The sequence below is a fragment of the Pelmatolapia mariae genome, unplaced genomic scaffold (genome assembly GCF_036321145.2).
Source record: "Pelmatolapia mariae isolate MD_Pm_ZW unplaced genomic scaffold, Pm_UMD_F_2 NODE_ptg000811l+_length_41175_cov_1, whole genome shotgun sequence".
NCBI lineage: Eukaryota > Metazoa > Chordata > Actinopteri > Cichliformes > Cichlidae > Pelmatolapia > Pelmatolapia mariae.
Genome location: NW_027052488.1, coordinates 1 through 15,486, shown reverse-complemented (window position 1 = coordinate 15,486; position 15,486 = coordinate 1). Strand labels below are relative to the sequence as shown.

Here is a 15,486-nt window from a genome sequence, read left to right as displayed (position 1 = left end):
GTGTACAACTCTCTCCTCTCAACTTCAAACTCCCCCATTGCACAGCAGAAAAGTATTTAAAAATTCTGCTTGCTTTAAAAGTGTAAAACTGTAAGAAGAAAAAACATACAGCACGCCCTCATCTCCCAAATATTTATGCAAAATCTGTAATTTTGTAACAATTTTCTGTAAAACGGATCATCTTTAAACATTTATAAAATTTCTAGAAAATCATTTGGAATTTCAAAGTGTCTCTAAAAGAAAGAACAAAACAAAATAAACAGTATTTATCTGTAGTCCTACCATTAACAATTGTACTTTTAAACTGATCAATCTGCTGATTATTTTGGCAGCAACTACTGTTACTACTTTTAATTGAAAACTTGCCTAAAAAATGAAGTAATTACCAATAACAAGTGAATTTCAGGTCCCATAAAGAGAAACTCTAAAACATAAAATACTAAAAAAGAAATACTGAGTTATTGATTTTTATTAAACATTCTACTTTTTCGCCATTAACTAAGGACCCCCATTAATTAAAGGTCTAAAATGTTCTGACAATGAAAGTCTCCAAAAATAAAGAAGTACCATCAATATTATCTCTAAGGCATGCAACTACTAATTATTTTGTGAATATAAATAAAAATGCTGATTTTATGAATTTCTTCTGCTTTTTTAGTTGTAAATTTAAAAAAATAATTAAATGCAAGCTCGAATTGTAAAGCCAATATCATAAATATTATGGGATATTTACTCAGGCGGCTGCTTTTGGATAGATCAACGCTTTAAAAGGACCCTCGCCCCACTGTTGGTTTTTTGAAATTACTGATAAATGAAATGAACTTTTCTTTATGAACACTAAACAACTAGAATGTGAAACAAAACCATGAGAAACTAACTGTGCCTCTGTTTGTGCAGTTTAAATGAGACTAAAAACCCAACAACAAAAGTTGTTGCAGAGGCTTTTTTTGTTTAAAACCGCTCGTTCTTCCTCGTGCTTTCCTTCTCTTTTTTCAAACTCTTAAAATCAGCCTGGATGCAAAGCAGCTCACACAAAATAAGAAAAGACAAAAATGGTCTTTTGTTTTGGAGCTTCATATAATAGTTGTTATATAGTTGTGTCACTGATGTGGAGCTTGCCACATAACAGGAGGACAAAAGTTAACATAACAGAGGCTCTAATTTAAAAAAGCACATTAACAATGCAATTACACTGTGTGCAGCGTAACTGTAAGAAACACAGTCCTGCCTTTTCTTCCTTGCACTTTCCTTCTGTAGATCTTCCTCTAACTTCTGACCCTAAGGCGAGGAAGCGCCTCTGGCAGAAAATGACTGAAAGGCATAAAGACACAAGACAAAACACAAAACAGTAAACACAAGACGTCAAAAATAAATAAATAAATAAAAATGTATGCAACGTTTCTCCTGGCTCAGAACAGGCTATTCGGGGGTGAGTCAGCTCACGGTGTTACTTCATAGAAACGTCTGCGTTAATCTGTTATTGGCGAGCGTTGTTAAAGTGATACGGGATGAAATACAGTGAGCTGTCGTTCATCTTTAGCACAGATGAGAACATTATCTACATACAACATCTGCTTTTATACAATATATGGCCAAAAGTATTCACTCACTCCAACACCAGCGTACAAAGAAAGGCCCATAAAGTCATTGATGAGCAAGTTTGGTGTGGAAGAACTTGACTGGCCTGCACAGAGTCCTCATCCCAATAGAACGCCTTTGGGATGAATAAGAGGAGAGACCAACAGCTCGGCCTTCTCGTCCAACATCAGTCACTCAGTTCATATGCTTGTGAAGGTTGATGAATGAATACTTTTATCCATATAGTGTATCTACGTGCCATATCAAAAGCAGGTGTTTTGAAGATAACATGCTCTGAAGCACAAAAATAAATAAACCCCAAATAATGTCACATAAAATTAGTTATACTAAATTAGGGCATAAAATCAAACCGCCTTTACTCTGTCTCCTTGGAAACCTTTCTTATATTAGTAGGACACAAAAAGTCTTCAGAGACAGTATGTATCTCCTCGACGAGGCAGACTTTGAAGAACTTTTCCATTAAGCACAGTTTAAATCCCTCCTCACTGCAGCAGTGAGTCTCACCCTCAGTAGAACGGCGACTGCGGGCTGATGTAGAGTCTCTGAGTGTGAGAGGCGGCAGGGCTGAGTGATGAGAGAGAAGACAGGGTGGAGAGGGGGTATGGGGACTGAGGAGGTGGAGGAGGTGGAGGTGGAGGGAGGCAGGAGGCGAAGGCCCGGCTGGCGCAGGTCAGGACCCCTGGAGTGGTGACAGTGGCAGCAGGTGGGGAAATGGCGAGAGGAGGAGAGTTGCTGCTGGGAGAGTCGCAGGATGCTCCGCTCAGAAAAGACAAGTCTGGAGGAAAAAAGGCAAGACGGGGGAAAAACATTATTTGTAAAACACAGTTTGAATAAAAGCCACCAATTGAAGATAATTATATATGCTCCAGCAATAACACATAATTAATGATAAAGGTCTTACAGTCATCACAAGATACACACTTCCATACACGGATTTAGATGTAAACGTTGGCCAAAGAGAGAGAAAAAAATTAACGAAAAGATAAAACTAAAAAAGAATTTTCAGCATTCATTTAGAATAGACTGAGGACTGACAGAGGGAGATAAGGAAAGGGGCGAGATCAGTTTGTGCTGGTTGCCTTGTTTCAGTAAAATGTTATTATTTGTATATTGTTTCGCTCTACTTTTTATTACTGTATCTGTAGTTCTCAAAGGTCGGTCACTGCATTTGCCTCCCTGGTAAATGCCGGTACCTGTTTTGCACCCAATGAGGCAAAAAGATAAAAAAGTGAAAGGTGCAAAGATGCATCTACGTGCATCGTATAACCTATGGTTATTAGGTCCTTCTGTACAGCCAGCTTGTTAGAGTCAGAGTTGTAGGGGGGTGGGTGGGTTTGAAGCCCACCCTACCTGTTGCAGGCCTTCATGCACTGTAGTCTTGTTTTAAGTGAGTGCACTGAAAGCAATGCAAGGAGATTATCTGCTCCTCTCGCCCACTCTCATCAAATGATTAGCTGTCATTAAAAGGTATGAGCTGAGCCATTTCCAGTCTGAAGCCAGCACATAATCACAGGCCGGCAGGAAACACTGAGATCACATTACACAATCAATTAAGGTTAATTAAGCACTGGCAGCTGGCAACAGGTAAGTCCTCCCAAAAACTCCCTGAAAAGCCTTCAGCTGATCCAAAATGCTGCAGCAAGAGTACTGACAGGGACTAGAAAGAGAGAGCATAGTTCTCCTGTTTTGGCTTCCCTTCATTGGCTTCCTGTTAAATCCAGAATTGAATTCAAAATCCTGCTCCTCACATACAAGGTCTTAAATAATCAGGCCCCATCTTATCTTAATGACCTTGTAGTACCATATCACCCTATTAGAGCACTTCGCTCTCGCTCTGCAGGCCTACTTGCTGTTCCTAGAGTATTTAAAAGTAGAATGGGAGGGAGAGCCTTCAGTTTTCAGGCCCCTCTTCTGTGGAACCAGCTTCCAGTTTGGATTCAGGAGACAGACACTATCTCTACTTTTAAGATTAGGCTTAAAACTTTCCTTTTTGGTAAAGCATATAGTTAGGGCTGGACCAGGTGACCCTGAATCCTCCCTTAGTTATGCTGCAATAGGCGTAGGCTGCCGGAGGATTCCCATGATGCAATGAGTTTTTTTCTTTTCAGTCACCTTTCTCACTCACTATGTGTTAATAGACTTCTCTGCATTGAATTGTACTTGTTATTAATCTCTGTCTCTCTTCCACAGCATGTCTTTATCCTGTTTTCCTTCTCTCACCCCAACTAGTCGGAGCAGATGGCCCCGCCCCTCCCTGAGCCTGGTTCTGCCGGAGGTTTCTTCCTGTTAACAGGGACTTTTTCCTTCCCACTGTCACCAAAGTGCTTGCTCATAGGGGGTCATATGATTGTTGGGTTTTTCTCAGTTTTCTTTGTCTTACTGTAGGGTGATTACCTGAAGATATAAAGCGCCTTGAGGCAACTGCTGTTGAAATTTGGCGCTACATATATAAAATTGAACTGAACTGAACAGTTTACTGTGAGACAGCGTCATACAATGGAAGAAAGTTGCATGCCGGTAGTGTTCATTGCTAAGCAAGATAATTGTAGGTGTTTTAACTGTAGAAGTAAATGAAAGAGAACTGAATTAAACACGCCGAAGCCCAGAGGGGAATCAATGTGGACTTTTATGAAGGGGCAAAGGTAAAGAAAAGGTATGTGCTGAAAGGCAAAACAGGATATTATTTTTTCTCAATTATCTTGTTTTAATAATTGTTGGCAGGAAAAAAAGGAATCTAAATTAACTTTAGAGCCCCGACAAAGAGCTGCCATTTTCTTCAGATATGAATACAGACAGGCTTTGAAAACCACTCTTTTTTTTTTACATTACTAACTTTCATATTCTCGCTGCTTTATGGTGTTTAAGGATAGTCAGTTGTATTTGTCGATGTTGGGGAGTTTAGTTTGGTCGCACCCTGTGTAGCACACAGAGTCAATGAATGTTACAGCAGCAGTTTTTTTTGGGTTTTTTTTACCTTGTCACACATAACGAAAGAAAGGTTATTATAATGAAATTAAACTACATTTTTTGTGTACATACTGAGACTTTGAGATATCTATGTAACATGGATAGTTGGGTTTTTATTGCTGCATCCATTATTATATATAATAATAAGACAAACAGAAAAACACGAGCACTGAAAGAATATAAAACAAAGAATTTGTCATCAGCACAAAGTCAGTTAAACTTCAGTCTGTTCAGTCAGGAAGTAGACACTATTGTGAATGAATATTTCACCTGCTTTGGTGTAAATAAAAGTAAAAATGCACTGCAGAGGCTGCTTCCAAAAGAGAGAATGGTTTAGGAGGTGATGGCCACAGATCACTGCTCTTTCTTTATCCCTCTTGACTGGTTTTTCATTACTTTGTGTTACTGTGTCTGTTACTGCTGGTACTTTCAGCCCATTCCGGTTAAACAAGTACTTCAACTTCTCCATGATGCCACATTCCTATGTATCAGCGTAACAAGACAAGGTGTGTTGCGTCTCCCGGCACAGGGTCAAGAGTGAGGAGGTGATATCTGGCGATGAGCTGTTGCCAGAGCTGGATGGAACCATCAAAGGGCTTCAGCCCAGCAGCAGGATGGAACAGGGCCAGAACTCTACAACAGTGGGCTACTCACGCATGTCTCCGACTTAATCTGGCTCCATGAGGGTCCAATATCCTCATTTAAACATCATGTGCCACATCCAGCCCACTTTGATCTAAGATGGACCAGATCAGTGAAATTCCCTTTTCTTTCAGCCTGATGTCTGCCACTCCTGCTCTTAGTGGGACCTCACTGTTCATCTGACTCTCCCCAGAGATCACCAGGACTATTGGTGTCCCGTTATCTTCACAGGGGAGAGCAGGTTTATACTGAGCACATGTGACAGATGTGAGCCATGGCACCCTGCCTCCAACATAATCCAGCACGACCAGTTTAGCAGTGAGTCAGTAATGGTCTGACTTTGGTTTTTCTTTTCATCTTCAAGTAGCACAATGTATGCAAGATTTAAGCGTCTAAGCAGTGTATATATTTATATACTGTGTGTGACCTGGAGTGCCTGAAAAGAGATGAAGGAAGCCAGAGAGAAAGGGGAAGAGACTGAGGATGTGCAGAGATCTCAGGCTCCCCGTGGAGCAGCGAGACTGTTAAAAAAATGGATTCAGTGCAAGTAAGGCTGATTAAAAGGGTCCAGTCGCCGGGGCGCTCCCAGCTTTGCTCTACGCTCTTTAAAAACAACATCTTGTTTTCAAAAGGCAAAAAGAAAACATTTTTAATTGTGTCTGGGTTCTGTGCTGGTCCGAGCGTCAAACCACTGGGACGCAAACCTGCCTCCTGAAGTCAATTAAGAAAAACACTGAATCATATTTCAGCCTCTTGGTGCTTTAAAAATCGCCTCTTCTTCTCCTCATCCTCACACTCATCCAGACGTCTTCGAGTTAAAGCTGCTTTTAAGCTCCAACCACAAGAGACACATTCAGAGAGAAACTCGAGCTCTATTATATTTTCGTACTATCCTCAACTAGTAATCACTTCACCTGAGAGCAGCGGTATGAAAAAAAAAATGAGGTCTTGGGTGCTTCTGGCCTTGAATTCAGGAGGAAGACTGTGGTTTTTGTCCTGTTCGTGGACATCGGATGAGCTCCTTGTCCTCTCAAAGGTATTTCAGGGTGTGTGGGAGCTTGGCCATGGGAGTATTCTGCGTTCTGCTGGATGTCCTGTGGTGCCTCAGGAGTTTGAGGTATCTAGTCTGTGCCTACCTTCAGTCCCTGTAAAACCGCAGTGAGAGCTTGATTCACACGCACTAAGTCAGACATTTCTCTGTTCATAACTTTATGGGCAGAATGGGTGGAGTACCCACTCGGGTTCAGGGATCACTCCTCCAAGCCGAGGAGTAACATATGTCGCGGTCTTGTTTATAAGAGTGGAGTGGGAGGTTGATGGATTGGTGTCACTGATGTGGACGCTGTGCTTGTCTGCCGTGGTGAAGACAGAGCTGAGTATGAAGGGAAAGGTGTTGATTTACCGGTCGATCTACATTCCTACCCTCACCTAAGCCCACGAGCTCTGGTGGAGACTAAAAACAATGTAAAGGTAGAGACAAGCAGCAGAAACGAGCTTCATTCAAAGGCTCAGACTTTGAGGCAGGTTCGAGCTCAGAGTAGAGCTGCTACTCTTTAACTTATAAAAAGGAGCCAGCTGAGGTTGGTTCGGGTATTTGATGAGATGTTCCAGGCATGTCCTCCCAGGAGGAGACCCAAGACAAAGGAATCATGTCTCTCAGCTAGCTTAAGAACGCCTCAGGTTCCCGTGTCAGTTGCTGAGGAAAAGGTAGCTAGTGAGACGGAGGTCTGGGTGTAACTGCTTAGACCACTGCTTCTGTTATCCAGCTAATCACATGGATGGATGGGTGCCTCTGGCTGAACATGATTCACATGATTTTTCTTCACTTCTGTTCAAATATATCTATAAAATACTTGTAGACTTGTTTTTTTTAGCTGTTAAAAACACCTAGAAAAAGTTTTTCACTAACAGAGCTGATAAGTTTTATTCCCCGCAGCCTGCAGGTGGTGTTGATTTGAAATATCTCACTTTGAACAGATCCTCTCAAAGCTGCAGCGTGTGGCTGCTGCGCTCAGGGTTCAGGAGACGCTGGCTCAGACAGGCAGCGCTGCGATTGGCTCCCAGGGAGATGCAGGTGGAAAGAGTTCAGCCTCCGACAGCTGCAGCGACCCAGCACGACTGCCAAGCAGCTTTTTCCTCTCAGGGGAAACAACCACGTTTCTTCTTGCCTTCCTTCAGCTTTTAGGTGACCCAACATCACTGCCCACCAGAGTGGCCCCTGCAGGGTCCTGAACCGTAAGCCAATCAGTGGCTACGCTCAAAATGCTTGTTTCACTGTAGGTACATTAGTACTGCCAGTTTAAATACTCTGGATATAAACACAACTGAAAAAACACCAATCAAATAACAACATGACTCATTCCAATGACATTACAATCAAGTACGTTTTATTAAATTATATTCTATTTCATTTAAAGTTATTTCTTTAAAAAAAATTGCTATTACTTTATTTTAAAAGCTTAATTTGGTGGTTTTTGTTTTGTCTTTTTTTATTTAGACCCATGTCTGTTTTTCATTTTTAATGGTTTTAATGGTGCGATTTGTTAGCTTCCACTTTGATAAAGACAATTAAATCTTTAAGGACTTGTTTTTAATAAGCATGATTACAGAACATACGCAGTGAAATATTACATCTGCCTGGATCGAGATGCTAAAATCCATTTTGGGGTTTTCATTTTTATTTAACACGTTAGAAAAGCCTTAAAGTGACTGAGATTTTTTGAAACAGTGCAGGAACAATGTTGGAATTTCTCATCAATTTAATATTTATTTATTAATAAGGTCTACATAATTATTGTTGTAAGCTAAAAAGGTTGGAGCACACTTGACTTTCTCTTTATGCTCACAGTGTGAGCGTTACCCCCCCTGCTGTGCTGATCCACGTTACTACACCCTAAAATGAAGGGTGCAGGATGAAAAAGGCGACAACAATGAAGCATCTTTTTTTTTTTTTTTTTTTTTTTTTTAAACACTCCATCTTCAAATGCGTTTTCCTAAAGCACATTTACAGGAAATGTGTTTTCCTTTATTTTAATGTCAGACTTTAATTCCCTGCAGGAACCCTGGACACCAACATGAATGGAAACAAATGATGATGGTGAGACTGCAAAAAGCACACTGCTGCTGAAAGGAGTCCTGCTGTATGAATACTGATGATGGAGAGTACTCTTATTATTATAACCTCATTAAAACAGCCATTAAAGTGAGAGAGCCTCCTTTTGAGATCCTTTGCATCAGTGTGACTCATGAATCCTCCCGTCTGAGATGCTGTTGGGAGATTAAACACAATCTGCCTTTAATTTGATAGTTGGTGACTTGTCTGCTCGAGCAAAGACTTTGTTTTCTTTTTAAAGACAGAAGGGCAAATCTGAAACTGTTGCTCTCTTTTTTTTAAACTACATGTTCTGACTTTACAGCAGCCTGTCCACTGACCCAGGCTAAGTATTTTAGACCTTTCCTGTCTTTACTTTTCTTATTTTCTAAAGAGGTTAGAGGAAGTTGGCGGGGGGGTGGCTGAAGTTGATCTTAACTTAACTTAACCCCACTAACTACATGTCTCTGGTGGAAGCCGTGTGGGAGGAAGCCAGAGTACCTGGACAAAACCCATACAAATCCAAACTCATCACAGAAAGGCGTGGTGGTGGATTCAATCCCAGGAGATGCTAGCACCTCTGCTGTGGGGCGTGACTGACCAATAATAATCCACCATACAGACCAACCAATCACACACATCCACCAAAAAGGTGGGGTTTGGAATATGATTGTGTGGTTCAGCGCTCTGGGAGTCAAGAGTATAACTGTCTGTTTTTAACTACTTTTGATTTTACCCTTCTTTTTGAGCTGCCCCTCAGCCTCCTCGTACAAGCACCTATGGTGACAATTTGGAAATCACAGTAGATTTCCAGAAAATCTCCTAGACCTTGAACTCAAAGTCAAGATGACAGAGATTTGAACTTGTCTTAATTTTCAGAAGTTGCCCAAATGGTATCAAAATAGTCCCAAGTCGTCCTATTCTCGGGTTATTTTCTGTCATTTACACGCCGCTGCAATGCTGGAGGTCACTGAAGACCAAGAGGACATGTAACCCCGACAAAACCAAAGCAGAGCGTCTGCTTGTTTGGCTGTACCTAGAAAATCTCTACATTAGGGCTGTGTTATATCGTCTACGATGACACTGGCATGAATTTCTTTTCATGATATAAAAATAAATATCATGTCAGAGATCTGCAAGTGATGCATGTCAGCTGATGTAGATTTTGTAGCTAAAAAGCGAGCTACTTCAAACAAAAACATAGTTTCCAAATTATGCAAGAAAAGTGTTGCTGATGAAAGTGGAAGCAACAAGCGGGTTTCACTGTTGAGTACATCCAGGCTACAAAGGAGAAGATGCTAGCAGCTGGTCATGTGCGACCTATATGTAAACAAATGACTGGCTAACTGCGCTCCACATGACAGCAAGAGCAAGGAGTGGACGGAAACCACTGATGTTGTTACATGGTGGGACTTTCAGCAGCTGGTTAAAAAGATCGACCTAACTTTATCCTATCAAACAGGCTTTTTTACACTTTTATTTAAAGTTTCCAGAGAAAACACTACCTACGATACTTCTTAACTTCTATTTGCTGCCTGCCAAGCTGTAAGCATCGATTAAAACACTGTTCAGTACTTTTTTCTATATCGTCAGAAACAACGTTATTACCAATTTCTTTGAAATATTCTCCTACAATTTGTTACTGTCCAATTAAAGTTGTGAACTGTTACCAAAGACGAGCCCTGGTGACGTCCACCGCACGCTCCAAATGAGTCTGACTTACTGGAAGAAATGCAAACCAAGAGTGGGGCTGAAGAGCCCCAAATAACTGACCCAATACTCTCAGAGCATCCCTCAGTTACGACACAGTCCTCATCCGTCTCCAAGTCCTGGTCTGAGGTTCAACTCAACACACTCTCCTCTCCAGCACCCTGGCATACACCCTCCCAGGGAGGCTGGGCAGTGTTTGGGTCTGGCACAAGCCACACATTTATTCACATGAAAACTGTTTACAGTGTGTGTGTTTGTTGAGGAGTACCCAGGTTCCACAGGGTGGTCTGAGCAGCAAGCTCCTTGGCATCATCCAGCAGAGCACACAGCTTGTCAGGGATGTACGTCCTTCGTGTGGATTGTATCACCACCTACATGTACATACGCACACACACGCACACACATAGTGTTTGGTTAATGTAGAAACAAACAAACGTTTCACTGAAATGAAGACATACAAAGACCGGGGAGGTAATTAATGGGGTAAGCCACAGTCAAAACGGCATTGTTGGGAAACAAAAGAAAAAGAGGTGAGCTGCAGGCTTGTTTTATGACTGTTTCTGTAACTTTAACGTCTTGTGAAACGGTGTAAATTATAAAAATAAAAAAATTGAAAAAAAATCAGCTTTAAATGGAACCGCTGAATTTTTTCCCCATAGACACACTACAGAATATAAACGTTATTTTTTCTTTATGTTCATATGCTGATAACACAGGAAGAATCTGGATGTTATAATGGGATAATGTTAGAGAAGGTCATGATATGTAAGACTTCACTGAAACAAGAACACGTAATAAGTAAAAATTCACTGAATATCAATTTATTCGTACTTTTAAAATCACGTTTTTAAATGTTTAAACTGAGTAACATAGAAATATTTCTCATCTATGTACATAATTGTGTTGCATTTCAGCCTTGTGACGTACATAATTTACTGCTGTGGACTTTAGAGCCCGCAACACAACCCTGTCCCACCGGGCTGTAAAGTAACCTATCCTTGTGCCTGCAGCAGAATCATATGTATGGGATATATAGAAGCTATAAATAATTCAGTATGGTCAAGTTATGTTTATATTTGTGGTTGCATCATTAATGTTATGCATGGTTACAGACACACATATTTCTCTATTACACCTTCTCGCAGCTGTTTATGGAGATTTATGGAGTACATGTTTATGCATTAATGCAGTCTGCAGTGCTCTCGTGCACAATCTCCTTTTTATTTTTATTACAGTTGTATATAAAAATTTTGCACTTTAATTTAAAAACCATCTCAGCCTTGCCTCTCTAACTTTGCCCCCAAACCACTCAGCATGAGCTGTTCCTCTGATGTCCTCATTTTGTAATCTTTTCATCCTGTCCTTAGCATCTTCAGCTCGACTTCCTTTTTGTCCGAGCTGACATCCTCAAACCCTCCATCACAGCAGGTTTTGCTTTCATCTTGTAAACCTTTCCTTTCACTCTTGCTGTTGTCCTTCTGCCACAAATCAACCCTCACGCTCATCTCCACCCAATCCACAAGCTTAGCCCACTAGGTGGAACATGTGGTACAGGTGGTATTTTGTTCATGTTAACAGGTATGTTAACGTTAGCTAATATTAGCAAGAAAAAAATCAATCACTTATGTAATCAAGCCCATTTGAGCTACGAGGGAAAACTAGTGTCAACATCAGCAGGAAAACTGATTTATGGAGCGAAACATTTAGCTTTTAGGGTCATTCCTGAGCTAACCTTAAGCTAGCTAACATGATTCAAAAATCTAGTCTGTGATTTGCCATTTCCTCCAAACTTCCAAGGCTGATCTCGTAATTTAGCTGACCTTCTTCAGATAATGTCACAAATCAGGAGTCACTTGATTCATAGAGCATAGTCAAGTTACAGCTAGGAGTTAGCTTCCTAACCTAGCAAAATGGCATCCAAATGAAAATGCTAGTTGGATAGCATGAGCCACAACAATATTTCGAAGGTAATATCAAACTGTATTGATTTTAGCCATAAGTCTATTGTGTAATTGCACAAAGTTAAGATGTATGACGAACACTACTTTTTATAGAGACAGCTACAATTAGCGTGGTTAGAGAGCTAGCTAACACTTATCTACACAGCACATGAAGAGGTGCTAATGATCCAATACACTGTAAAAAAATGTCAGTGCAGCAACTCTAAATGTCATTAACTGGACCCTGCAAGGGAAGCTAGACTACCATGAACATATATATGTAAGGACAATGGAGCTAAGTAAATTCAGACACCTCTCAGATATGTTTAACTGCATGCATGTTTGTGTGCTAACATCTAGTCAGTCTGAAACCTTGTACAGTAACAGTAGCTTTCCATCCTGCCCTGGTGTGGAGTACAGGTAGTATTCTGGGGGCAACCAGCAGTTTTTGCAGCAGTAAAAGTCGAGCAGGCTGACGGCCGAGGTGATCTGACTCTGCTTGAGCGACAGCAGGCTGGTGGCAGTGAGGGGGGTGCCGGGCAGCAGGGGGTACATGCAGCGCTCCAGGTCATCTGACAGTACAAACACATATACAGGGGAGCAGCATTAAGTTAGACGGGTGCTTCCTTCAGCTCAAGGTACATACGACTTCTTTAAGACCTCACAGAGTATAAGAACAACATCACAATGAATAAGAATTTGCAATTAGTCTTATTAATTTATATACACCAGTAAACCCAGTTATAACTTAACCTGTGAACCCAAAATACTATATTGACCTTTACGTGAAACTTTTTCCTGCTGCTAGTAGTTTTATGTTATATAAACACTCTCGTGGAGCGGACAACACAGTGGGAAAATTGCGCCGTTTATGCTGGACAGCGTAAGTGTTTCACTCACATTTGTGACTAGAAAATCAATTTAACGGAGTATAAACCCATGTAGGAGCATGTGTGAATAAAAGGTCTTAAAAGATTCAGCTTAAATGGATCCTACTTTTCTCAAAAAAAACACTGAAAACACCACAGCAGAAAAGATGATGCTGCTGATTTCACAGCCTCTCAAAAGCCTCTCAAAGAGGCAGTAAACTCAGGTGGAGACAAATAAATCGTCTGTGAAGTCTCCACAACAGCAGCCCTGTGTACCCTTTAGTGCTAAAAAGAAAATAAGTGATACCGACATGCAGGGGTGTGTCTAAAGGTGGGCATGGGTGTACTATAGTAATTTATTTGTGGAATAGCCACGCGGAGAATTTGAAAAGATTTACAAATATATATCAGTTTTAAAAATTAGATTAAAAAACCTTTAGTTTATAAAGCACCAAATGAATGAAACGGGGTAATACGTCAAGCCATCTCTCCTCTTCCACTTATCCAATTCAGGTTCTGATTGTCAAAATTTAGTTTAAATATTTAATACCCCGTCTCGTCCATATATCAAAACCATAGGGGATACAATGGTTGTACTGCACATTAAATATGGATAACTCGATATGATGACATTCTAAAATACTGGAGGCAGCCGGTGCACTTATGGCATGAATTTGAGTTCAAGGGCACAGAGATTGAAAATCCTAGTAGATTTCCAAAGTCAAGGTCATTGAGACTTGAACTTGTCTGTGATTTTCAGAATCCTGCGTCACTTATTCTCAAGTTATGGTGTTCACTCCCCCTCCTGGCAGGGGAACAACAATATTGTTACAATAGTTTTGGACAGGAGTAAGTTAATAATTATGGACATATATAAAAAGATGTATAGATTAATATAACAAGGGAATGTGTATAAGATGTGTTTATTTATTTATAGTGTACAACCAAAACAGATATATTTGATGAGTTAAATAGGGGTAGGAATAAAAAAAAACAAAAACCTTTGCGTCCTCCAAGCAAAGGTTTTTGAGCAGGAAATATTTTTGTGAATGTGAATAAGATAAATTTCATAAATTTAATGTTTACTGGTTTGTTTTCCGTGCGTAACATTTGTTACTTATATATTCATGACAGAGTGTTTGTTATGGGTGGGCCAGTCAACTCTGAACCACTGGCAGTGAGGTCAAGTGAGGAAACGTACTTATGGTGAATTTCTTCTTTGTTTAGGATTTAATCACTGGGATATAGAATAGTTGGGAACCCATGGCAACCATCAGAAAAAGCCTATTTTAGGTAGGAGTCACCACTGGAGAGCATTCTTGGTGAATAAAGGGTGGAGTGATGACGCTGGATGGGCATCATTTCTGCCCCCTGGTGATGGCAGCCTGGGCTACATTTACCAGAGGCCAAGCTCTTCTCGAGGTTCACTGAGTTTAATACTTTTGACTGCAGCACAGTAACAACCAGGCTCATCTCATCACTAAAGCAGCGATCATAAAGTGTGACTGACCCAGCTCTGCTCCTTCTTCCCCAACTTTTCACTCAATTACTCCCTCACTGACTCTCAGTTTATTGGGCGACAAATCAAAACCCAGAAATAACTTTAATTGGTTTCTATCAGCAGGTTTTTTTCCAATTATGCAACAGTTTGAAGCTGGACTGAGAGGGAAATGTGGCAATAAATGAAAAGAGGTTGCTCAGCAGACCTTTGAGTTTTCATCAGCACATCTGTGTCGGTGCACCTCATCTTGCAGCCTCACTTAAAGCCGCTCCGACAAACTGATCTCATGTACATCGTATTGTTTTGGTTTAATTTATGGAACTAATTATTTTCAAGTTGTTTGCGTAATTCCCCTGTTAAGTGCCAAGGCTTTTGTCTTTTTAATGTGCAGCAGCACTTTGATGAGTCCCTAGAAATCATCTGACCATCATTCTCGCCCTCTGAAGCTTTCCATTAGCTCCGTTTGTGTGCAGCACGTCTTAAGGTTTTAAAAACACTGAACACAGTGAATATTTTAGCATTTCAGAAAAGAATCACTCTTGGGTCACACTGAGATTTGAGTGTGAACATTAAGCTTCTATCGGGACTTTTCCATAGCGAGTAATCCAAACTACGCAGCTAGGACTGGGCGATATATCGAGTTTTTAAATATATCGATATATTTTTATACGAGATATGAGATGTGACAATATCGTTTATATCGATATAGTCTCTCTCTTCCGTCCACTTTTGTCTCTACGCTGCGTTACTCCGCCTCGCCTCTCTCCTTCACTGAACACAACTCCCCCTCCCCCATCACTTCACCTGCACGCAATGACAAGATGGACACGACAGCTATCAAAGAGGAGCTGAAAACATTTGGAGATTACTATTTTAGTGCTGTCAGCGTTAATCTCGTTAAAATGATGTTAACGCCATAACTGCATTAACGCGGCAAATCTCCATTAACGAGTCACCGCGCATCACTCCATGCATGGGGCTGCACGGCGTCAACACGATAACAAGCTAACCGCGCTAACGCGTCGACGCCACCTAAAATCCTTTCATTTTTCTCAAAAATCGACAGTGCGCCTTATGTACGAATTCTGGTTGTGCTTAATGACGGCGAACCGATTTTATGTGGTATAAAGCAGCAGACTCAGTAATCTGTCAAAAAATGTTTTAGTA

The 15,486-nt window shown here is 40.7% G+C and overlaps 1 protein-coding gene across 1 annotated transcript; it reads right to left on the bottom strand.

Moving 5' to 3' along the window:
- Positions 1-1,199: 1,199 nt before the first annotated feature.
- On the bottom strand, positions 1,200-12,521 carry LOC134623651 (probable RNA-binding protein 46; the record flags this gene model as incomplete). The annotated part of the gene is made up of 4 exons (XM_063468678.1): positions 1,200-1,311; positions 2,104-2,374; positions 10,278-10,380; positions 12,322-12,521. Coding segments are annotated over 3 exons (572 nt in total), but the record flags the coding sequence as incomplete, so codon positions are not given.
- Positions 12,522-15,486: the final 2,965 nt, after the last annotated feature.